Raw genomic sequence first — 26,091 nt, 5'->3', positions numbered from 1 at the left:
CAACATAGGTTGAAATGGCGCTGAAATGGCGTTGAAGACACGCTGTCAGCTCCGGTCAGAAAGACACATTTAGTTCAGAGACCATGAGATGATATTCAGAAAGGATTTTTTAATTTATTGATTTCATTTGCCTCTGAAACTAAATCTTTGCATAAAGTCTATAATGTCTGCCCATGTGACACTGATTTAAATATTGTAATTTTTAAGTAATTTTACATCCATGGAAACTCAAATGTAATATTTAAAACTTTAATACATAAAATCAGTTATTTAACAATATGAGGTGTTTAATTTATTTTTAACATTGTATTTTTATACATTTATGCTGGGGCTGCCCAAGTCTAGTTTTCCAGACCATCTGCAGCTTTAGATGGTTCCTTCTCTAACTCACCTGGACCATTGACTCATTATAAGCCTCTACAGACCTGAATGAGGGAAGTCAACCTTTTAGCAGGGATGCCCTCCTGATCTGTACCGTCAATGTGGCCTGTTGAGGGGGGCCAATATGCTGAAGTGGCCCTCGGTGAAATTGAGTTTGACACCCCTGTACTAGAAGCAGTGCCGTACATTAAAAACAAACCATTACCCCCCCGCCACGTGGAAAAACACGGAACTGTATGGAAAATGCACAAAAAATGATCCAATTAAGGAAATGGAGTTAAAAAGATGGTCTTGAGCCTCTTAATAGCATGTTAGCTAGCGTCACCTCTACGTATTTCCACTTCCAAAGCTGCATTTTCTTACTAATATTTCAGGTATGCAAAAAAAAATCCAAGAATATGCAAATTATCTGCAAATAACTTGGAGTTACATTTGAATAAAACATCTGCAAAAATGCGAATCAAAGAATACTGAACGATGAGAAAGTAAGAGCTAATATACTAACAAAGAGCTACAAATAAATGATGCAAACCAGCCTTCATAAAGTCTTTGTTCTATTTTATTATTTGTAGACTGAAAGCAGCAGTGGAGTAACAACACTTCCCTGTGGAACGCCTGTGTTCCAGACAAGATGAGCAGATTAAATATTATTAAAGATTTATTGTGTTTTTTAAACCCATTTAATCAGAATACTGAGGTCACTGTTTACATTCAGATAAACATGTGTTAAACTGTCTGTAAATAAATGAAAAGTCTGTTATGCACACATATGACTGAGTAAAGCATCTTCTACCCAGTAAAAACAGCGTTTGTGTTTCAAAGACCTGATCCCACTGATTTACATGCTTTACTCTTAAATTTAACAATATTTGATCCCGGCAGTGTAAAAATCCAGGAAGTAGCACTCTACAGTTGCTCGCTAAATGTGTAAATAAACCTCTTTTCAGATTATTTAATCATCTTCTGTCATTTTCATTTCTCTGCAGCCAAACGACGAGTTAAGCTGCGGAGGATTTGGGTCATATTTGGTCCGTTTACTGTTCATTAGTAGGTGTGAGTCAGTTAATGTAAACCTTTGGAGTGATGGGCAGATGCTAATATTTTATACCAGGGACTCATCAGTATGTTTCATTCTGAATGTTTGCTGTGAACACAGATTCTAGTTTGGTTTTGCTGTTTTGATCCACATGGATGTAATTAAAAAGCATTAAATGAGATCAGCTGTGATGTAACTCAACCACAGATGGTATTTCTGTTAAACTGAGTCTCTGAAGAAAGAAACCTCAGCAATGCTCCACATCAACATGTGAGCCGTCCAGTTATCAAATGAAGGAGGTCATGACCTTTTCACACAGGGTCAGGCTGCTTTCAGTAGCTTTTTCCCTTAAGAAGTGAAATCATCATTTGAAAACCAAGTTTTCTTTGTCTAGTATAAAAACGTGGCGCCTGGAAGTCCAACAAAAATGCAAAAACAGAAAGAAATCAGTCAACATTTAATATTAAACGACTCAGGCCTGGTCCACATGTAGGAGGATTTCTGGAAAAACTAATACATTTTATGTTCATCCACATGAAAACTCCATTAAATATAAAAAAGTATTATTTATAACAGATCTGACCACAGTGGAGGTGTGAGAAAACTCTGTATTTGTGTTTGCATGTGAACATGAAGAAATGGAGATTTATGGTTGCAGTCTGCACAAAGAAATTTGACAAAATATCCACAGACTTGCTTTAACATGATTCCCAATCGCCTTCTGTTTTAATAACTTTATATTTTAATATGTTATTTAAAAGTATTTCAAGCTGTAGACTCATTGCAATATGACATCACATGTGCAACGACCCCCAGCTTCCTGCTGGAGGGCAAAAAGCTGCTCAGCATTGACTAGCATTGGTTTTAGCTGCCAGGTTGTCAGCTTAACGCGGTAAATCTTAAATTTACGTGTGACGAGTAAAGGAAAAAGAGACGCAGTGCTTTGCTACTAACTGTCAACACTACAACAACTAGATGGCATCGTCAGAAAAAAGTTTAAATGAAAAAACGCAACTGAAGTAGTTTATTTATGCTAGCTTGACTTTGACAACCTTAATATTTAGATGTGCTGTGGGATTCGGCCTGTTTCAGTTCAATAAAAAGTAAATAAAAAAGTGACCTACACCGAATGCGATTTGATCCCCATGTGCGTTGAGTTTACATTCAGAATCGAGTCGAGCCAAGATACTCTCTCAATATTTCATCCCCCATTGTTCAAAGTAACTGGGAGCGGAAAAAAGGCAAGAGACTCCTCCCAACACGCATTGAGCTGTTATCATCTGTCTTTGTTCAATAAAAACTGAACACAAAATATTCAGCAAAGACATCTGAGCCTCTGTTATGATTGCAGCAGCTTTCGCTACGTAATGTTTTGGTGCCACTCTCTCAATTTTATCCGCCTTTGTACAAAGAGACTGGCAAGAAAAAACAAAGGCTTGCCCAAAGGCGCAGCGAGAGAGATTTTGACGTCTCTAGAGCAAAATGTCAAGTGTCAGACTTCAAAGTGCAAACGAGTCCAACTTGAAACGATGTCCTGTTTCTTCACGCTCGAAATGCGTTTGATCTGAATGCAGCGTGATGGATCAGCAGTTACTCTGACCATAAGCTAATTTAAACAATCACTTCTTAATAACCACTAAATAAACATCAAGCCCGAGAGCGTAATGCTGTAACAGACTGAATGTTCTGCTCTGTTTGGAAAATGTGTGCGTTTTGTTGGTGTTGAATCCTGATACAGTCAGTTGCTATGACAACGTCATTTGTTTTATTAACCTTATATTCATATAGGTTATTTAAAAGTAGTTCAACTATCTGTCCACACAAATGAACCTCCTGGCGCCACGTTTAGGTCATAACAGGAAGTCGTGGTTGTTTTGAAACAATCTGATTGGCTTACAGAGGTTTTACTTTTGCGCTCTGCTGCCCCCTGTTGGTTTGGCATGTTTAAAACAAACCTCAGGTGTGGATTTGTGCGGGTTCATGTGGATGAAAAGTTTGCCGAAGCTTTTATTATTTTATTAAACAATGTCACAGAGATATCCATGTGTACAAGGCCTCAGATTCTTTCAGAAACAGATAAATTTAAACACCTCAGCTGACTGGGTAGCAAAATCGTTTATGAACGGTTCACTCTCATGTTGACGTTCCTTTTAACCCAATATGTAAAACTCTGGGTTCGACAGTGTGTGAAACATTCATCCCTTTCATCAAAAAAGCTGTTAAAAAGATGATGTCAGTTTTATCTGAACATTAGAGGCTAAACAGCACTTAGATAACCAACTGGGACCTATTAATATCCAGCAGAGATGCATTAGATGAAGTGAAGACGAACTGCAGCCGCATTACGTCTGAAACCCTCTGTATAATTTAGAGCAAAGCCCTTCTGTGCTAAATGCAGCAAAGTCTTTTAAAAGCTGCAGGAGTGTTTATTGCTGTTTTTCAGACTTGACACAGTTTCAAGCAGCGTGACGCCGTAAAAAGGCCCCTGGGGGCCCAAGTCACAGCAGCAACGTCACAGGATAAAACTCATTTTTCATACTTTAACATGAAACATTATGGGAAAGAGTACAAACATAATGTACTTAAGTAAAAGTACTGTGACTCTGATCCAATTTTACTGAAATACAAGTAAAGTCACCGATCTAAAATGTTACTCAGTCAAAAGTTCACTTTATTAAAATGTTACTAAGTTACCTTTAGTAAAGATGAAAGAGGAGTTCATAAATAAAACATGTTAGCATATGACATCATAAATATTTGTGAGGTTTTATGTGTATTTTAATGAGACATAATGTTTGTATTATTTTTAACAGATACATTAAATGTAAAATACTAAAAACAAAAGTTCAGATATTGTAAACAAAACAAATATGCTGCCTTGAAACATCCATTCCTTTCATGTCTTTAATATTTATTTTAACATCATTTTCTTAAAATCAGTTATTTATGTTTATACATTATTTTCCTTCCTTTGATTTCCCATAATTCAATTCAAAAATACTTTATTGATCCCAAAGGAAAACTAAATGCTTTTGTATCTAATTTAATTAGGATTGTCCACTTGAATGAATGTTGCTGTTGGACTAAAGCTCCCTTTTCTTGCCATAAAGGAACCTGAATATCATTAGTGGTTTATATCCACAGGACAAATAAATAATAATAAAACTACTAAAGTTAATGATAATTAAGTTGGTTTAGATGAATTCATCCTTTCCTTTATTATGTCTCATGATGTGTTCTGTCCTTTCTGTATTGTTGTGGTGTTTATAGTCAATCCTTTAATAAAATAACTGGTTTTATTTGGATCAGGTTGTTAAAACGGCAAAACAACTAGAAGATGCAGAGACTCATATTTTACTGTTAAGACATGAAAATGATCCTTCAGTCCTGAATATTTTTAGTGCATAAACAATACTGTGATTATAATTCACTGCTTGGTTTTATGTAAACATATTCTTTGTTTTTGGAGATGGCATTTAAACTGAGCTGGATTAAAACAGAAAGGTCAACTGTGCAGGAAATTTCACCGATAGAATAAAGATCTGAAAACCAAGTTCAGTCTGAAGATGATCTTTTCCTTTATTTTATATATATGTCACATAGTTAATGTTATAACTATAACACAACATATAATGTCAATGTTAATGTTGAAAAAATATCAGGCAAAGATCAAAGAAACGTATCAAACCCAAAATTTATGAGCAATTTATCGTGTTTCTTCTTTTGTGTCACGACTCTTTGGTGTTTGTGTTTTATTGGGTTATTTATGGTTCAGAGGTTTTGCATTATTAGTTCTTTCTGATGAGTTTGTTTTTATAAGTTATTCTGCAGTTCCTCATCCTGAATAGTTTCTGTTGTGTTTATTCTAGTTTAAGTCTTCTCATAATCTGTCAGTTTCTTTTGTCATGTTGGTCCGTTTCTGGGTTCGTAGTTTATTCTTTAGCTCTGGCTCTTAGTTTCTTTCATTTGGATTATTCCTGTCATTTTCTGACCTCAGTAGCTGCACTTCCTTTACAAATGTGCTCAAAATTTTACTAATGCTGACAAAACACAATTTCACAATAGCAATGCTTCCACTGAATGAGAAATGCAAATAAAATCAAAGGTGAAGAAGTTTATTCACATGACAAGTCACTAAAAAATATCCTGCAGCTACTTCCTGTCGTCTTTGTTTTTGTTTGAGCAACCCCTGCCAAGACCTGGCCGTTACCTAGCAACCAAATTCTAGTTCAAGACATTTTCCCCTGCTATGTGAAATAATCTGCCGGTGGAACTCGAACATTTTCATCAATATTAATGGATTATTGATTTAAAACAATCTCTGATATCTTAGTGGAAAGTTTCTCTTAAGTTAGTTTTGTCTTAGTGAGATATTTGAACTGGAAACTTTAAAAATACTTGGTAAGATTTTGTGTTGAGGGAAGTCAACCTTTTGTCTGGGGTGTTTTAGCAGGGATGCACTCCTGATCTGTACCGTCAATGTGGCCCGTTGAGGGGGGCCAATATGCTGAAGTGGCCCTCGGTGAAACTGAGTTTGACACCCCTGGTTTAACATGAAGCCGCGGGTTCTACCTGTTCAGGTAGAACAGAGGAAAACAACAAACCGTTCAGAGAGTGTCCGCCAGAGGGCGCTGCTCGCCTGCAGTGGTTTTAATGAGATGTTTAAAATGCGACCTGAGCCCAAATAGCTCAGAATAAACTGTTTAAGGAAAAGCAAAAACTAACAAATAAAACTTGCTTTAACTAAAAATGATTCTAAAACTTTATGTTTAGATATGAAGAATAATTTCTTTAGTTTTATTCTGAATTTTCTGTTGATTCTCAGATTTTTCTCAGATTTTATTTAACGCCTGTAAAAAATAATATTTTCCATATTAAACTTTATGTTTGAGTTGATTTCCAGCCGCTGGTTCTGGTTTTGTTTTCACCGTTTATGACGAAACGAAAGTGAAAGAAACCCGAAGCCGAACCTCCTCCTCCTGCTGCTGCTGCGGCGGTTCCGTCAGTTCGAGTCTGGACCCGAACCATGGAGGAGTCCGAGTGTCCCGCCGTGACCGTGGAGGGCGACTGGAGCCCGGCCCAGAGTAAAACCGTCCGGAACAAACTGCAGCTTTACTTCCAGAGCAAGAAGAAGTCCAGCGGAGGAGACTGCCGGGTGGAGGTGGAGGAGGAGGCCGCCAGAGCCGCCGTCTTCTTCCGAGCGGAGGAGGGTGAGTTCCTGCGAGGCTGTGGTTCTGCTCCGAACCGGGACGTAAAGGTCCAGTTTAGCCAGGGAGGAAAAGTTCACTGACTTAAAGAAAGTCCTGAAGGAAAACCAGGAGCTGTTTTACTTTCTCAGTCCTAAACTTTCCTTCAAAAATGGCGTCTAAATGTTTAAAGTGATTAATTATGATCATAAACATCCTGCTGGTTAATAAACAACCTGACACGCAGCTGAGCTCCCAGCATGCACCTGGGCTGCTCCTTCATCCTGGAGGCACATGAGTCACCAGTCAGCTGATCAGGTCCGAGTCTGACCTCATGACCTGAGGCCGGGGTTAAAGGTCAGACTGACCTCATGACCTGAGGCCGGGGTTAAAGGTCAGGATCAGAGCTGAGGTGATCTGGCCCAGCAGGGACATGGAGACAGAACCAGGCTGTTACTGGTTCTGCTTCCAGAACCAGTAACAGCCTGGTTCTGGAAGCTGTTACTCCAGAACCAGGCTGTTACTGGGAGTCCTGCTGGTTAAACTGGGCTGCTCTGCATTCAGAGTGTAACTGGATAAACGGTCAGGATGACTCGATGCTTCATGTGTTTGCAGTCAGAGATCAAGTCCTGGCTAAGAAGGATCATGAGATCAAGGTGGACGGTAAATCTGTGCGGCTGCGGCTCGGTTCTGGACCTGCTCAGGTAAAACCTGCCGTCTGGGTGAAGATCGATTAGTTTAAAGACCCTCAGGATTATAAATCATCTAGTTGTTGGTCGACATGAGTCCAGTTAAAGCTGAACTTTAACGTTTATCGGTTCTGACCCGATGCACATCAGAACCAGTGGATCTTCCCGTCTCAGATGATTCTCTCTGGTTTCTCCACAGATCCAGACGACCAGCAGCACCGACGGCTCAGGTAAACATCTCTGTTCTGGTCCAGATCCGGGTTCTGCTCTGGGTTTGACCCGGTTCTGTTTAATCGGTTTTAACTTAGTGAGACTGAGAGAAACTGTAAAATAATCAGACGACATTTAAACAAACGACCAGACACTGAACCAGAACCAGAAGGACCAGAACCATAAGGACCAGAACCAGAAGAACCAGAACCAGAAGGACCAGAACCAGAAGGAACAGAACCAGAAGGACCAGAACCAGAAGGACCAGAACCATAAGGACCAGAACCGTGTCTCCGTCTGAAAACTGTCTGGACTGAATCTTCAATTTTACTCAGAAATGCTGTCAGTTCATGAAGCCGACAGGAAATGGACCCGCAGCTCTAACAGAACTAAATACTTTGTGTTAAGAAGAGAAAATATCGTTTTGCAGCAGAATGCACCAAATAATTATACAAATGATATTTGATTCAGATCCAGCTGCAGATTCCAAGACCCAAAGACCAGAACCAGAACCAGAGGAAGGAGCTCCTGCAGGAAACCAGGGAGGTAAAAACACCAGAGATCAGAACAGAAACATGAAAATGATTTAAACCTTCAGGAGCTTTTTCTTCAACGGGACAAACTGTTACAGTTTCTGGTTATTCTGACCTTAAATTCCTGCAGAATTCCCCTCTGATCATCTTACATTTCATCGCTTCCTCGTGAAACGAAGGGAAGCTAAAAATGTTTCTGTAAAACCTCTGCCAGGTTCTGGGTCGGATCCGGTCGTTGCCGTGGTTCTGGAGAACGTCTCGGAGAACCTGAACAAAGATTATCTGCAGATGCTGGTGGAAACCGTCTCTGGTCTGGATGAGAACGACTTCAGTCTGGAGATGATCTGGGAATCCAACCTGGCCGTGGTGAACTTCAGCGCCCCCACAGGTAGGAACCGGAACCAGAACCGGAACCAGAACCAGAACCGGCTGACAGAGACGGACCGGTCCCCTCTGTGAAACAAATTATAGTTCATCTAAACAAATCTGCATAAATGTCCAATCAGGAAGTGAAACGTCATTTTATAGATTCTTCAGACAGAATAAAATATTTCAAGGTTTTATGTTTTACATTTTTAATGTCAGGCAAAAAAAATCCAAAATTCAGTTTGTGAGAAAATTAGAAATCACATCAGATCAATAAAAATGATGTTTTAAGCACAAACATCAGTTTAAAGATTTTAAAGTTTCATATCTTCATCTGCCAGAATCTCAGTGGAGAAAGTTAAACTGGATAATAAAGAATAAAACTGTGAATTTGATGATGTTCTTTCTTACTGCCTCCCTCCCTAAACTGTAAACTGTTCATCAGACGTGGAAAAGTTTATAACTGCGAGTCAGAAAAACTCCAAGATGAAGAAACACGGACTGACGGCTCGGCCACTAGGGGCAGCAAAGAGCGTCCGCATGGAGAGTCTTCCTCCGACTGTCCTCAAAGGTAAACAAACATTTCAGAAATATGTTTGATTTTAATAAATACTCTTACAATTTTAACATTTATGCTTTTTTGGTTTAACTCTTAAGTTTTTGGAACAATGAGAGACACTCAGGTCTCATTTTTATCAATGGAATTAATAAGGTTTTGTTACTGAAATGATTATTGATATTTTTACATGTTTTGTGTCGGATTGTCCCTGACTGGTTCCAGACATGATTGAGTTGTGGTTTGAGAAGAACTGGGAGCTTCCTGAGGACGTGGTGATGATCCCAGAGGAGCAGGCGGCCATCGTCTCCTTCAGGGACCCAAAAGGTTTCGCTCCTTTTCTCTGGTTCTTCATCAGTAAAGCCCTGCAGTGACAGGAGACCAGCTGTGAATAACAGGAGTAAAACTAGTCATTGAAACCAGAGCAGTTGGACTCTCACTCTGGGTTTAACCCAGTACGATGTTCGGTGTTAAACCCGGACATCGTACTGGTGAGTCTCGTTTTGTGATGCTCTTTGGTCCGTGGTCACAGCGGACTGTGGTGTGAAGCCGGTAGCTCCGCCCTAACCGCACCGCGCCACTGGACGTAGAGCTGCAGGTCGCTGAGCTGCTTCTATGGTGGAAACGGACCAAACCGCATCCAGAACCGGGCCGAACCGCTCAGGGTGAACAAGGCGATTTAAAACCTAAAGCAGCAGCAGAGACCTGCAGTCAGACCCAACGTTTGGTCAGGATTAACAGACTGAAGGACTGAGTTCCTCTGGTTGCATCAAAGCAGCTTTTATTTTGAAAAACGTCCCAGATTTGTTGTAGCATGATTATCTGCTGAATTCATCCTTTCACCGCCTCTCTCTGTTCTTGGTGTCTTGCTGCAGTTGTTCAGAGCATCTGCGTTAAAGAAGACCATGTGATGCGCTCCATCCCCGTCAAGCTGTACGCTTTCTACGAGTCTCTGGGAACCGCCCTGTACGGCCAGGCGCGGCCGGCCTGGAAGATGCCGGACCCCGTCACCCAGAAGGTTCTGCCAGTGGTCTGGAAATTCCTCCTATTCAAGAAAATGCTGAAAAGCCTCAACGATCAGATGCGGCCGCATTTCTGCAGCTTAGATTTGGACCAGCCTGAGGTGAAACTCGGCCCCCTGCCGAGTTTTCTGAGGCAGAAAAGTCTGACTGCGAAAGACGTAGACAGCTGGGCGGAGGCAGCGAAGGACGCCTTCTGCAAACTCATGGCCCAGTACTCGGCCTTCGAATGCGACGCAAACACAGAGGCATGGAGAGCTGCTGAGAAGGAAGTCCGCTCGGTGGTGAAGGAAGACGCCTTAGTGGAGTTCGATCCATCCAGAGACGTGTTGACGGTCGCCGGCAGAGCTGACGATATAAAGAAAATCCGAGCTCCCGTAGAAAACATCCTTCTTAAAATAATGAGTCACATTGAACGGCAGACCAAAGGCGTGACTGAGCGCCTGGACTTTTCTCCTGCGTATTTCCACATCCTGACGGAGGAAGGGCTGCAGAAAGCTGCTTCTGACGTTTCTCCTGAGCTGAAGCTCTCGTTCAACGAAGCCACTGGGAGGTTGACCATTTCGGGACTCCCTGCTGAAGTTTACCAGATCAAATCCTGGATCCTAGAGAAAAATCTGAACATGAAGAAGAAAAATCTGAATGTCCCTGCAGGCCTCCTGGAATACCTGCAGCAGGTGAACCAGATGGACATGTCAAAGAGCCTGTTCACGTCCCAAGGCATCAGGGCCATCTACTGCACAGAAAGCAGAGGCGTCTTCTTACTGGGGAGCTCTGACAGAGCCCTGGCCGACGCTGAGAGCAAGATGAAGAACGATCTGTTTGTGCAGAGTCTGGATGTGAAAGATCAGGAAGTTTTGAACCGTCAGAACTGGAAAGAGCTGATAGGGGAACTGCTGGACACCTACAACTCCTCCAACAACAAAACGGTCATCATTTTGATCCACCCGGAGAGAAGAGACAAAGTAACGGTCGCCGGCTTCAGCAACCCTGTCAAAGAGGTGAGCGCCAGTCTGAGGGAGTTCATCCAGAACTACTCACAGGTTCAGGAGGTCCTTCGGGTCGAGTCCTGTGCCGTAGCTCAGTTCATTCAGAAGAACAGACATGAAGTTTGGTCCAGAGTCGCCAACGACAACAAGGTGTCTGTGACCTTTGATCCAGAACGACCAAAGATCGTCATCAGCGGGGCTCGACTTGATGCCCACAGAGCCAGATCCATCCTCCAACAACTGACCTCTGCTCTCTTTGCTGACACCTTAACTGTGGACAAACCTGGAGCAAAGAAGTACTTCCTGTCCCAAGGAAGCATGTTCCTGCCTCCAGTGATGGCAGAGTTCAGCTGTGTGGTGATGCTTCAGCCAGAGATCCAAGACGATGAAGAGGAGGAGGAAGGGAGCGTTGAAGACGAGTGTTACTGCAAGGTGCACACGGCCGGCGGGGTTCTGGTTTCTGTCAGCAGGGCGGATATCTGCAGCTTTAAGGTCGACGCTGTGGTCAACGCAGCCAACGAAGACCTGCAGCACATCGGCGGCTTGGCGTTGGCGCTGCTGAGAGCCGCCGGACCAAACCTGCAGAAGGTCAGCAACGACCATGTAGCCAAACACGGGAAGCTCCGCCCAGGAGACGCCATCGTGACTGATGGATGCAGTCTGCCCTGCAAATACGTCGTGCATGCCGTCGGTCCGCGCTACTCTGACTCTGACAGGAAGACATCAGTATTTCGTCTAAAATGTGCAGTGACAGAGAGTTTGAAGCAAGCTGAGCTGGTCAGCTGCTCCACCGTCGCGATGCCAGCCATCAGCTCTGGTGTGTTCGGCTTTCCGGTGGATCTCTGCACCGAGACCATCGCCCGGGCCGTGCGGGAATACTGCGACAAGCCCAGCACTCCGGGATGCTTAACCGAGATTCACCTGGTGGACAACAATGACGCCACCGTCAGGGTGATGGCAGCCGCCGTCAGCAGGGAGTTCAGCGACCTGGAGCCCATCATGACGCTTCCACAGCCGGCCGGCGGGAAACCGAGGGGAGCTGCAGGGTGAGTTTAACCAGAACCACAGCAGAACCACAGCAGAACCACAGCAGAACCACAGCAGAACCACAGCAGACGGGTTTCCTTCTCTCATCACATCCTGTTCATGAGGAGCTGAGTTTGTTAAAAACAACATTTGACAAATTATTACGAAGGTTGTTTATGAAGAAGTGATTTATATTGTGAGTAAAGAGCAGAAGAGGAACTCCATCGATTCTGATTTAAAAACTAGTTTCCAGTGTTTTGGGTCAGTCGGTAGCCTGGCGATGCTTCAGCCGTCCTCAGGAGATTTTATAAACAAGACAAGAGACCGAACCTGATGTGTGAATGAGTTAATGTGACTGGATGAATGTGGCTCTACTGTTAAAACTCTACTGATGTTATCGCCCCCTCCTGGCTCATGGCAGGTATCACATCAGTGTTGAACCCAGTGAGCTTCAGATTCACTGGCAGAAATGAAACTGAGCCACTTTCTCACTAAACGGGTTCCAGAGTCAGGCGGAGGAATGTTGTTAAACCACCAAAGTTATAAACAGAGTCTGAGATCAGGAGGGCAAAGGTCATCAGTGCAGCTTTTATTGCAGCTCTAATCTTTATGTTCAGTCAGAAACCAGGAAAGATGAGGATCCGAAGGTCAGGAATCAGGGCTGATGGTGTTCACAAACAGGAAATCTGACTTGAGTTAAATGATGGAGCAGGATTTACTCAGAAGGAGAAATGAAACATTTCTGTACCTGGAGAACCAGAGAACCTCAGGAGAACCAGAGAACATCTGGAGAAACCAGAGAACCTCTGGAGAACCTCTGGAGAACCTCTGGAGAACCCAGAGAACCTCTGGAGAACCCAGAGAACATCTGGAGAACCAGAGAACCTCTGGAGAACCCAGAGAACATCTGGAGAACCAGAGAACATCTGGAGAACCAGAGAACCTCTGGAGAACCCAGAGAACCTCTGGAGAACCAGAGAACATCTGGAGAACCAGAGAACCTCTGGAGAACCCAGAGAACCTCTGGAGAACCCAGAGAACCTCTGGAGAACCAGAGAACATCTGGAGAACCAGAGAACCTCTGGAGAACCCAGAGAACCTCTGGAGAACCCAGAGAACCTCTGGAGAACCAGAGAACCTCTGGAGAACCAGAGAACCTCTGGAGAACCCAGAGAACCTCTGGAGAACCCAGAGAACCTCTGGAGAACCCAGAGAACATCTGGAGAACCAGAGAACCTCTGGAGAACCCAGAGAACATCTGGAGAACCAGAGAACATCTGGAGAACCAGAGAACCTCTGGAGAACCCAGAGAACCTCTGGAGAACCAGAGAACCTCTGGAGAACCAGAGAACATCTGGAGAACCCAGAGAACCTCTGGAGAACCCAGAGAACCTCTGGAGAACCAGAGAACATCTGGAGAACCAGAGAACCTCTGGAGAACCCAGAGAACCTCTGGAGAACCAGAGAACCTCTGGAGAACCAGAGAACCTCTGGAGAACCCAGAGAACCTCTGGAGAACCCAGAGAACCTGTGGAGAACCAGAGAACCTCTGGAGAACCAGAGAACCTCTGGAGAACCCAGAGAACCTCTGCAGCACAGGGGGAACGTCTGAAGATCCCAGAACCTTCTTACTGCCAGGCAGATAAAAACAGCAGGTTTACCTTAAATATTTCTCCTTTATTTACAGAGTTTTAGTGAAAACTCGCTCAGCCTGGTTAACCGTCTTTTTACCGCTGGAGCGTAAAAACGGGAACCAGCTGAATGTTTGGGTTCTTCAGGTCAAACTGAACCAAAATGTCAGATGTTTTACTTGGAGCCTAAAAATCTGGAGGAACTGATTTATGATTTAAACCAGGGGGTCCAAAGTGGGGGCCGTGTGTGGCCCTTGGACTGTTTTTGTGGCCCCCAGCTGCAGTTCAAACTGATACAAATTAGTTTCAGTGGAAAATGTTAAGCATGAAACAAAGTTTTCATATTTTTATAACTGAGCTCTCATAATAACTAGAACCAAGTTTATCCAGAAACTTTTACTGAAAACCGACTTTTAATTTATAAACTTTGATAAATAAAACAAACATTTTGGAAGTAAGTGGACTGATATGACAAATATGTTCAAAACAGTTTGAAAACTCTCTTAATACAGCAAACATGGAAAAACATTTCTACATTTTGAATCTATGATTAAAATAATAATAATAATAATAATAATAATAATAATAATAATAAAGCAAAGTAAAATTTGATGACTGCTTTATTGATTTATGTTGTTTTATTTTCTCGGCCTGTGAATCTGACTGCATGATTTCTGTGACTGAAAGTTTGGACCGATCTAAACCAGAACCAGATGTTAGTTTCTAACAGCTGGAGGAAATCCAGAATGACCTCTGATGTTTCCACCAGCGGTCAGCAGAGAGGACGAGGCAAAGGCTCCTGGTCCGGAGGAGGAAGAGGAGGGAGAGGAGGAGGAGGAGGAAGAGGAGGGAGAGGAGGAGGAGGCAGAGGCAGAGGAGCAGAAGGAGGGAGAGGAGGAAGAAGAGAAGATGGAAGAGGAGGTTACCATGGCGATCATCAGCCAGGCGGTTCGAGCCCCAGAGGTCAGAACCGACATGGAGAGCAGGGAGGGTAAGTCCAAGTTCCTGTTGGTTTTAACAAATGGCCGTTAAGCATTAAAGGACATTTACATGTAAATATGTGAGATTCATCTCATTTCCATCTCCAGTCCCATTCTACCGACATAGATCTGCTTTTTGGCTATAAACCAGCTGAGACCGGATTCCTCTTTGTATTTTAGTGAAGGTAAAAACTCAGTTTTGTGCTGATTTCAGGTCTGGCAGGTTGGAGCAGATCACACCTGCAGGTCTGAAGATCGCTCTGTGCACAGGAAACATTGAGGACCAGCAGGTGAGGCGTTCAGGAACACCTGGAAATTAATCAGCAAATTAATTCATTATTAAGGTTTTATTGACGTAAAACTAACAAATTTTTCCTGCTGAAAAGTTGCTTGTAAGTTAATTTTGTCTTATTTAAAGCGTACTGAGATATTTCACTAGAAACTGGATCAAAAATACTTGGTAAGGTTTGGAGTGTCCAGATCTTCAGCTAGATTGTGTCTATTTGTTTACGTCTTAATAAATATTTGAAGTATCGGAAACACAGAGGAGGAAATGCTAATGATGCTTTTTAAGTTTAAGATGGAGAAAAAATCGTTTAGAACATAAATTATAGCCAACAGCGCCCCCTGCAGCTCAGACATGAACATTTCATGGGATTGCTGTTCATCTCTCTTCTTTAAAGCTGAATCTTTTATTCTTCTCATCTCGTTTTTGATTCCTGCACAAAACTTTCAGTTTTCATCCTTTTCAGTGAATTTATTTTCAGATCCTCAGTTTGACGCTGAAGTCGGGTCCCAGCCCGTGTTCAGTGTGTTTTTAGTGGAGGTTCTGGCTGTGTTTAGAGCTGTTCTGACCTCGGTCTGCAGACGGACGGCATCGTGAACACGGTGGCGGACAACATGAACCTGACCCAGGGCGCCGTGTCCAAAGCCATCCTGGGGGCGGCGGGTGAGAACCTGCAGCGGGCCGTCCTGACCGAGGCCGGCGTGTCGGCGCTGCAGTTCGGAGACGTGGTCGTCACTGACGCTTTCAACCTGATGTGTCAGAAAGTCCTCCATGCTGTCTGCCCAAGCTGGGACAACGGCGGCGGTGAGGCGGAGAAGGTCAGAGGTCATTCAGGTCGTTTTATTTCCAGGCCGTTCGTTTAGTTGAATATTTCAGGAAGTTGTTGTCCCACAGCAGAATGTGCTGAACGTTTCAACATCAGGTCTTTCTGCCCTTTATGAAAGTAAAATCACCTCTGACTGTGTCGCTGCTCTGACCAGGGGTTAGCGGACATCATCACTTCCTGTCTGATGGAGGCTGAGAAGCTCCGGCTCACCTCTCTGTCCTTCCCGGCCATCGGAACCGGGAACCTGAGCTTCCCCAGGCAGCTGGTGGCCAGAGTCCTGCTGAGGCAGATCCACCTGTTCAGCCACCGGGGGGCGCCCCGCCACCTGAAGGAAGTGGTCATCGTGGTTCACCACAGCGACCGCCAAACCACCGAAGTGAGACGACCTCTGCTGCGCTGCTTCAGGAAACCCTGCTGCAAAAACTCAACATGTGGTTTTTCCAGTGTTTCACCAGAGAGTTCAGTGGTCAGACGGGGAACGTCCAGCATGGAGGTTCTGACGGGAACTCGTCTGCCGATCGGACGCAGCTCAGCCGGTCACAGCAGAACGCCAGTAGGAAAACATTTACAACTTCTTGTCTTCAGAGCCGCTCAGATCAAATTCTGCTTATTATGGGCTGGACTGCAGCTGCAGACAGATGGGGATGTATGAAGGAAAGCCAGGGTTTAACACAGAACGTGTTTCACATGATGGAAACATAGAACAGTAAGCTAAAACATCATAATGACAATGCAAAGAAAAGCTTATGATGCCACAACCGTTCCAGTTATTAAAGCAACGCTGGAGAAATAGATTTTATCTGTGATTTAAAGGAAGTTTGTTGTTGAAGATCATAGAAACTGAACCAGAACCAGGAGAACCAGAACCACAGGAGAACCAGAACCAGGAGACATGAGAGGTCTGAAGGTCGATCCAGCAGCAGATCTTTAATCCGTTCAGTGGTTTATAAACTACCAGCAGGATTTAAAGTCTCAGTGACGGAATGTAGAACCAGGTGGTGTAGAACCAGGTGGTGTAGAACCAGGTGGTGTAGAACCAGCTGATGTAGAACCAGGTGGTGTAGAACCAGGTGGTGTAGAACCAGTTGGTGTAGAACCAGGTGGTGTAGAACCAGGTGGTGTAGAACCGGGTGGTGTAGAATCGGGTGGTGTAGAACCGGGTGGTGTAGAACCGGGTGGTGTAGAACCAGGTGGTGTAGAACCGGGTGGTGTAGAACCAGTTGGTGTAGAACCAGGTGGTGTAGAACCAGGTGGTGTAGAACCGGGTGGTGTAGAATCAGGTGGTGTAGAACCAGGTGGTGTAGAACCAGGTGGTGTAGAACCAGTTGGTGTAGAACCAGGTGGTGTAGAACCGGGTGGTGTAGAATCGGGTGGTGTAGAACCGGGTGGTGTAGAATCGGGTGGTGTAGAACCAGGTGGTGTAGAACCAGTTGGTGTAGAACCAGGTGGTGTAGAACCAGTTGGTGTAGAACCAGTTGGTGTAGAACCAGGTGGTGTAGAATCAGGTGGTGTAGAACCAGGTGGTGTAGAACCAGGTGGTGTAGAATCAGGTGGTGTAGAACCAGTTGGTGTAGAACCAGGTGGTGTAGAACCAGGTGGTGTAGAACCAGTTGGTGTAGAACCAGGTGGTGTAGAACCGGGTGGTGTAGAACCGGGTGGTGTAGAACCAGGTGGTGTAGAACCGGGTGGTGTAGAACCAGTTGGTGTAGAACCAGGTGGTGTAGAACCGGGTGGTCTAGAACCAGTTGGTGTAGAACCAGGTGGTGTAGAACCGGGTGGTGTAGAATCAGGTGGTGTAGAACCAGGTGGTGTAGAACCAGGTGGTGTAGAACCAGTTGGTGTAGAACCAGGTGGTGTAGAACCAGGTGGTGTAGAACCAGTTGGTGTAGAACCGGGTGGTGTAGAACCGGGTGGTGTAGAACCAGGTGGTGTAGAACCGGGTGGTGTAGAATCAGGTGGTGTAGAACCGGGTGGTGTCTCTATGTTCCTGGTTTTAGTCAGAGCTCCAGCAGCAGCGTTCTGGATCGTCTCTCCAGGTTGTTTAGAGACCAGAACCAACCAGAACCTCCAATAAAACGTTTAAATCCTGAATCGGTCCTTTGTGTCTCCGTTTGTCTCAGCGTCCTTCAGCCCGGTCTTGTCCCCGTCCCTCGGCGTCTACCGGATGCAGATGGGTCAACTCGCCCTGGAGGTGTCGTCAGGAGACATCACCAAGGAGACCTGTGATGTCATCGTCAACTCATCCAATCAGAACTTCAACCTTCAAGCAGGTGATGGATGGTTGCTGGTTGTCTTCCTCTCCTCTCTGTTGAAAGCAGAACATCAATTTAATTACAATTAAATATCCCTTTTTGAAATTACCAAAGGACATAAGACAAAATTAAATTACACACAAAATTCAAATTTAAATATACAGGTTGCAACGTTTTACAAACATTATGAAAGGACATTACTACACAATTTCAGCAATATCAACACTAAATCAAAAACAAAGATAAATAAAAATAAATAAACTTTGAATATAAATGTAGCCATTTCATCAATTCAATTTACATGATCGAGAATCAGTGTCATGCAGAAGGCAACATATCCCAGAAATAAGTTTCTCTGTGTGCAGCTGTTTTATTGAGAGTGTTGGATTGACTGAGTGCTGATATAAAAGTGATAATTAAGGTTCATCTAGTAATAAAAACAACTTGACTTTTACTGAGAAAGTGAAAGTTTTTAACCTGATTTTTAGATTGTTTTGAATCTAACATAAATATAAATGGATGAATTCTTTATGATTGTGTTATTAAAATATAAACATGAACAAAGAGGACAGGACAGCATGCAGGCAGACAGCATACTGCTGACCCTATTTCCTGTTTGGAGATGGTGAAGTGGTGAACTCTGAACATGAACCCAGATCCAGTTCTTTTAATGGATGAAGGTTTATGGGTCCAGTTCTGGTTTCTGGTTTCATTTCTGCTGAAATCTCTCTGCTCTGTTCTTATCTGGTTAAAGTTCAGATTATCTTTATGATCCCAGCTCAGTCGTTTAAATCCCATCTGTCAGTGATAAACAGACATCCTGCCTGTGTTTTCCAGGCTTTCTGCTCGACCTGGTTTCTGTTTCTGTGGAGTTTTAAAGCGACTCATAGAGCTCTGATAGGTCCGGCTTAGTTGGGTTGAGGTTGGTCATTTCTTTCAGCTCAACTCCAACTGAGAAAAACTGAAAATGTAAAAAATCCCATCACAAGGAATAAAAGAAGGATCTGGAAAACCGGAAGTGATGGAAAAATGAAGTTTATTGGATAAAACCAGGATGAAACTCAGCAGCAGAACTTTTACTGATCCAGTGTTTTCCTTATTTTTCAGGAGTTTCCAAGGCGATCTTGGACAACGCCGGCCCAACGGTTCTGTTGGAGTGTGCACAGATTGGTGAGTTTCTCATTTCTAGTTATTTAAAAACATTTTTATTGTTTTGTGTCATTTTGACAACAACCTGCACATCTGCAACAGTGTGAATGAACATGTTTCCTCTCTGCAGTGAATTCTCCGGGCTACATGCCTCGTTCCATGATCTTAACCTCAGGCGGTCAGCTTCCCTCCAGCAACATCATCCACATCGTCGGCCAGAATGATGCTACTAAGATTAAGGAAATGGTTCAGGGAGTCCTGAAGGTCTGCGAGGAGAACAAGTTCAGATCGGTCGCCTTCCCAGCTCTGGGAACAGGTCTGTGCTGGGAACAAAATACAAAAAAAATGCAAAACTGATGATATGTATCTATATATTTAAGCATTTTTGATTAGTATATTTTTTCCTTCTGATTGTTTTTGGCTTTTCACCACCAGATTCAGATTATTTTGCTGCCATTTGCCATCTTAGCTGCATAAAAACTAGCTTAGTGTAAATCATAAACTGCATCAACTTTTTGAATGGTAGAGTCTTAGCAAACCAGAGATTTTAGCACACAACCTATGTTGTTTTGTTGAACCATAAAAAAACTGTTAAAAAAAAGGTTCCCCATCAGAGTCCTACATATGAAAATATATAAGTTAACTGTAGTGTTATTCTCCCGGACGAGCCCCCAAGAATCCAGCTGATCCAGGGTTAAGTGGTACCCATTTGACGCTCTTACTACTATATCTTACTTTTTTAACTTATAACATCACAGAGGAAATAAAATCACCAATGTAACTTGTAAACTCTGATGCTTGTGGCTAGCTCGCCACTTTTAATTCAGCATTGTGGATTATGAGTGGCGAGCTAGCCAGGAGCAGATCTGCTTTGCAGCAACCAAATAATTATACACACTGCATTTAAATATATTAAATATTAGTTTTTAGCTCTAAAATAAATACTTCATATTCAAAAAGGTTTTTATTTTCTAAACTGGCTGCAGCTGTTAAGGTGTGGATATAAAGCTATAAACAATTTGAAAGGGTACATTCAAACTCGGCACAAGTTTTGCTACATCATACTTATCGCTTCATCGTTTCTACATTGTTGAGCAGACTTGCTTCAGTTTTCATCCTCATCTTCATTATTTGGTTGGTCCGCACATCCCCTCCAGGTCAGGGCGGTGTCAGTCCATCGGCGGTGGCCGACGCCATGGTCGGTGCAGTGGTGGAGTTCGTGAGGAAGAAGCAGCCAAAGTTTGTTTGCAGCGTGAAGATCCTAATCTTTCAGACAGCCATGATCGCTGAATTTCACAACAGCATGAAAAAGAGGCAGGGAGAAGAGGTGGCGGAAAAGAGCATCTTCAACAAGATGAAAGGTATCCTCCAGCTTTGTTTTATGTGAAAACATACTTACTTTATCCAGAGATCATTTGTGAATAATTCTGTGAATCTGTGAATAGAGAGAAGGTTTCTGTTCTGTTGGAATCTAAACTAGTTACAGCAGGCCTCTAAATGCTTCTGGTTTCTGAGCTTACAGACTAGCAGGTTGGTGTTGGATGAGTTTATATACTTCCATTAATCTAATTAAATATCTGAACATCATGTGAGGAAAATAATTTTGCATTTGTGGATGAAGAAATGCAAAATGTCACTTAATCTTAAGCAAGCTTTAGATTTCTGCAGATATACAACTCATGGTGCAGGAAAGCGTAATGATGATAAATCTGCAGAAACATTGGAAATGATGTTCAAACTTTTAGCACTTTGGCTGTTAAGCAGAAACAGTCAAATTTAGCGCAGTCATTTCACATGATGAAAATATCTCTTGATCTGATTCCCAGATACATTTTCTTCACTTTTTGGACTTGGAGGGGAGCAGCGAAGCACTACTGACTTTTATCTGGAGCAGCAGGAGTTTGACCCCGCTGTGTTTCAGCTGTGTGCCGACAACCAAAGGGTTCGTATGAGAATCTCTGTGTGACTAATAGGAAGCTATTTAATCTCTGCAGCAGTTCATGACATCATCATCATGTGCTGTGCTGAGAACAAACTAGTTACCTGACTACCAGCCGGAAGGAGACCAAAACCAATCCTCTGCTCTTGATCTTCACCGGTTTTCTGGTTTTTCTTTCCACCACAGAATCTGAGCACGGCTAAGAAGAGGATCAGTGAGCTCATTCTGAATGAGCAGGCCCAGAGAACCATCAGGGACCAGTACATTAACCAGTTCACTCAGGCTGACATGGACGAGCTGAAGGCCCTGCAGAGGAATCTGACGGTGAGCATCCGCCTGGACAGAGGACAGGAAGACCAGGAGCCCCGGATCCACCTGGAAGGTCTGACCAGAGACGTCCTGACAGCCGAGTCAGACATCAGGTCAGCAAACAGACGATATGCTCCTTATAGGTACACAGTCATCAAATTACTCTGAAGTGTTCTTTCATCTTTTTGATGCTGCTTAGGAACATCATCCGGAAAGTGGAGAGAAGTGAGAATCTGAGGAACAAAGCCATGATGGTGAGGAAACAGGTGGAATGGAAGTTCCAGCACCAGGATGGATCAATGGTGTCCTTTGACATCCACACCAACCTCCAGCTTGAAGAAGCTTTTGAGAAAAATCAAAGTGTGAAGATCAAAATCAAAAACGAGACCTTTAACGCTGATCCAGTGATTAAAAGGGCCTTTTCCTCTATCGGACGGAAGCAGATAGAGCTGATGAGAAATGACTTGAGAAGTGAGTGAATCTACGATCAGACAGGTTTCAGAGAGCTACCAGGCTGTAAAACTTTCAAACATTAAAAACTCTTCTTCTCGTAGCCCCTGACAATCCGCTGCCTCAGCACTGGGATGACATGAAGGGCAGCATCTTGAAGCGAGTTCCCCTGACTGCTGGGTCCCAGGAATACAACGACGTGTTGGCAGACGTTACTAAAAACGGACTTTCCCTGAACATCATCGAGGTACGTTCGTCTTCAGAACATCAGACATGCAAAGATTGACCTTTGACCTTCTGGACCTCCAGAATGCAGCCCTGAAAGCAGAGAAGAAAAGGTAAAATGCAGCTCAAACAAACCAATGAAATCAAATAAGAAGAAAACTCAGAAAACAAGAGATCATGAGGATCATTGAATAAAACACACACATAATAGAGATATTATTGTTTATCTCTCATTTTAGTGAAAATATTTAGATGAACTGATTAAAACTGTATAAAAACCTTTAAATTTACCTTTAGCATTACTTTTGTTAACACCTTACTTAACAATAGGTTAGACTTTGAATAACTATTAATAAATACCAAAGGAAGTTATTTATAAAATTAGTAATTCAGATCAACAGCACCAGGTCTGGGCTCATGAAAAACATGAAATAACTCATAGAATGATATGGAGTAACATCATGATTCAGTCAGCCAGCCTCCAGAGGCTCACAGCATGTAGTAATTATAGATCTTCACAGTGAATGTCATTAGTTTTATGAGCCAATCTAAATAATGCCAGATCATGTCAGGATCTCCTTCTGTCCCTACACAGTCAATCAGTCAAGTTTATTTGTATGCCACATTTCAGCAACAAGGCAGTTCAAAGTGATTTACATCATGAAAATGAAAAATATACAAAGTCACAGAAAATACCATTTTGTCAAGTGCCATCAATAAGCTTCTCTGCTCTCACCTCTCTTATGAGATGCCAAACTTGACAAAATTGACAATGAACTAGACAATCAGAAACAATGTTTCAGTAGTTTTCTCCTAAATTAGTTTGTCTCTGCCCAGACATAAAGCTTTACTCTAGAAGTTATTGAGAACGAGTCAGATCTCCGGTACTCAGTGAGTTGTGTGGTGGAGAACAAAGGAAGATGTGATGGTGTGGCCATGATAGCATTTGATTTGACGATGCGATTGCACTGGTATGTGGTGGGCCAAACATGGAGCTGCAATGTGGTGTTTCTTTCTCTTGGGACGGCTGAGGCAGAAAATGGGGAAAGCAGTGACGACTCGGTTAGAAGAACTAGCATAAAGGCAGTGTGTCCGAAGCTGCAGCATCTCCTTTCAAGACAATGGCAGCAGTGTGATTTCAGCAACAGGATCAGAGACTGTGTCTCTTTTTGGAGAATGTATAATTCAAAGGGTTTTTTAATCGAATTATAAATAGCCACTTATTCAAGGCTTGCTTATTCTTCAGCTGGATCATAGTCACTGGATACCCAGATGATGGACTGAATATATACTTTGACTTTGGTTTACTGTGATGATGCTCTTCCAATGCAGCAACAGCCATAGAAGGAGAGAAACTTTCTTTAAGAACAGGGTTTTTCTTAACCCCTTAACCTGCTGTGGAATGTCCACGTGCCGTTTTTCCATTTTATTTTCCGGGTCTGAGATTTAAGGGTTTAAACTCTGCTGGTGTCCATTATGACACTTTTATTGGGCGGCCTTGACCTCCCCACCCCCAGCCCCTTTGATTGGCACCGCATTCAACCAGTAATGTTATGAAATGGCTTTTTCCGAGCCAATAATAACCAGAGAGCGACTTGAGCTTGTGTTGACATGCCTGTATTCTTTCTGGAATATTTCTGACTGGTCAACTAGGAAACCCTAAAGCCACCGTTGTGTAGCCAACATGTGTCCTGTCATAAGAATATAATGCATTTTGGGGTTTGTTTTGACATGAATCCACCAGCTGAATGTGTAACCATGTGTTATGTATGCATCTATGCTGCATCAAAGTCAAGCTTTCTGCTCCCTCATGCATAACGGTGTCTACAGGACTTTTTCTCACCAATGGAGAGCTGCAGAAAGACACGTTGTTAGAACCTGTCAAAACTGGATGTATTTCTTCAGCAGAACTTCACAACTCACGGGAGAGAATGATCATGACCGTAAGAGTGCTGACAAGTTTTGGATCTGAGAATACCGGAAACTTTTAGTCCCCCGCTGCTACAGTCAGAGCAAGGGGGATAAAGCATACTGAAGAGCGAGAATGGGGGGCCAAGGGAATGGTGGCGCAGGAGGAACGGGGTTGGAAGGTCCCTTGAAGAAGGAGAGAAGATGGAGGGTAGACTGTGGGGGAAAGAGAGAAGTTGAGGTGGGGAGCTAGCATATCTTTAGAGGGCGGGGCTAGCGTACTGTTGAGGGCTGGGGGGACGGACGGATGGGGGCGGACGGACGAACAGCATGTTGCAAGAAGGGGAGGAGGTCTGACTGTACTCTACCTCCCCCAGTGCCCCCAGATATGCTATTTTATTTTTATAATTATAAGTAATTTCCACTCTCAGTAATGTATCTAAAAGAGGAGTCCTCTTTTAGATACATTACTGAGAGTGGAAAAAAATGAAGTTTATTGGATAAAACCAGGATGAAACAGAACATGACAAATACGTTCCGTCCTGTCCTGTTGTTTGTGACTCGACAGATGTGATTTGTCAGTTGTTGTCGTATGTCAACAACTGACATACGACAGTTTGCCTTCACAGTCGAACTGTCAAGTCCTGTGTTGGTTTAGCTTTGGTATACAGTCTTTTGCTTTTTAGGTGCTACCGGTATTAGCTGTGTGCTAGTGTTCCTGCCATGCCGCCTGTACTGGACTGTGTTTGAGCTTCTCTTTATTAAATCATCATCATCATCTGGGTCTCAGCGTTCTCTCTCACCACCACACACCACTACATCATGACACACGTTGCTCCTTTATTTTATTCCACATACCCTAATGAGAGATGACTAATATCGACTGATTTAGGATTTGATCAGAATCATGATCATGTGGTTTAAACTGTCGGCAGATCGAGCGGATCCAAAATACCACGTTGTGGCAGAGCTACCAGCTCCTGAAGAAGCAGATGGAGGTAAAGAACAAACACACCAACAATGAAAGGCTGCTGTATCATGGCACTGGGGCCAACTCCATTGACCTCATCAACTCTAAAGGCTTCAACCGGAGCTACGCGGGAATGCATGGTAAACATTGTCACACTCGACAGTCCATGATGAAAATGTGAAAACAGAAATGTTCAACAATTTTAGGCTCTGATTGGCCCTTTGGAGTTCTGTCCTCCAAAACAAAAGTTTCAACATTGTATCCTTTTTTTAAGTTATACCTCAAGGTTCTGTATTTGTAACCCTTTTCTTTACACCATTGTCTAACTCTGTCTTGTCTCTGTTAGTGTGGTTTGCTTTATTCGTGCTACCTAAGCTAGTTTAGCCTTAACTTCTCTAACCATCAGTGTACTCAAGTGTTATTTTTTATTTGTTGTCTTTCAGAGATCAATTCATATATTTTAACCTCTAAAGATCTTAACACTTGTATTTACTTTACCATCCATGACTCCTTCTGTTTTATTTCCTACAGGTGCTGCATACGGTAAAGGCTCTTACTTTGCTGTGGACCCTGCATATTCAGCCGGGAATTATGCTCAACCAGACAATAAAGGTCACAAGCGAATGTACCAGGCCCGGGTTCTGGTTGGAGACTATACCCCGGGAAGATCTAACATGATAGCACCCCCTGCCAAATCTGGCAATGCTGCCGACCTGTATGACAGCGTCACTGACAGACCTAATAATCCATCCATGTTTATTGTTTTCAACGACATTCAGGCATATCCAGAATACCTTATCACATTCACTTAAAGATTTAGCTCTTTTGCAAATATTCTGATCAAATTAAACTCTGACTATAACTCTTCTACTGTAGATCAAAACCACTGGAACCTATTGTTATAAATTACTGAAAGAGTGGGTGTAAATTTCTTCAACTCAAAATAAAGATGGAAATTGTAAATTCTTGAATCCATTTTTGATGTGTTTTTTTCTTTGTATAAAAAACAAGTTCATCTTCTATAAAAGCAGAAAACTGTGTGTTATTATGGGGCAGAAAAACACCAGCAGTGGTTCTTTTTGGTTATAAGAGTCATATCATCTATCATCTTATCTGAAGTCCATTCTCGAGAGAGGAAAACATCAACCAATCTTCCCAAGGTTACAGCATGAAGC

General features: G+C 43.0%; 1 protein-coding gene across 1 annotated transcript; it reads left to right on the top strand.

Moving 5' to 3' along the window:
• Positions 1-6,302: 6,302 nt before the first annotated feature.
• Positions 6,303-25,887, top strand: LOC106904533 (protein mono-ADP-ribosyltransferase PARP14-like). The gene is made up of 23 exons (XM_088008573.1): positions 6,303-6,627; positions 7,219-7,307; positions 7,492-7,522; positions 7,974-8,048; positions 8,250-8,423; positions 8,847-8,972; positions 9,183-9,284; positions 9,833-12,011; positions 14,392-14,613; positions 14,817-14,892; positions 15,470-15,706; positions 15,869-16,090; positions 16,159-16,267; positions 17,835-17,984; positions 19,074-19,136; positions 19,246-19,431; positions 20,273-20,476; positions 20,942-21,057; positions 21,241-21,476; positions 21,563-21,834; positions 21,918-22,060; positions 24,882-25,056; positions 25,448-25,887. The coding sequence occupies exons 1-23, from the start codon at positions 6,444-6,446 to the stop codon at positions 25,726-25,728; spliced, it is 5,652 nt and encodes a 1,883-aa protein (XP_087864699.1). The 5' UTR covers positions 6,303-6,443; the 3' UTR covers positions 25,729-25,887.
• The last annotated feature ends 204 nt before the right edge of the window (positions 25,888-26,091 follow it).

The sequence above is a fragment of the Poecilia mexicana genome, unplaced genomic scaffold (genome assembly GCF_051168715.1).
Source record: "Poecilia mexicana isolate PSO_F unplaced genomic scaffold, ASM5116871v1 scaffold_9, whole genome shotgun sequence".
Lineage (NCBI taxonomy): Eukaryota > Metazoa > Chordata > Actinopteri > Cyprinodontiformes > Poeciliidae > Poecilia > Poecilia mexicana.
The sequence above is the reverse complement of the archived record's forward strand: the minus strand, read 5'-3'. Positions and strand labels throughout refer to the sequence as shown.

Excerpts from the sequence above, each read along its gene's own strand:
- LOC106904533 (XM_088008573.1), top strand. The coding sequence starts at position 6,444 with ATGGAGGAGTCCGAGTGTCCCGCCGTGACCGTGGAGGGCGACTGGAGC. Across the intron at positions 8,424-8,846 it reads GAACTTCAGCGCCCCCACAG|ACGTGGAAAAGTTTATAACT; the intron begins GTAGGAACCGGA and ends ACTGTTCATCAG. Across the intron at positions 17,985-19,073 it reads GAACTTCAACCTTCAAGCAG|GAGTTTCCAAGGCGATCTTG; the intron begins GTGATGGATGGT and ends CTTATTTTTCAG.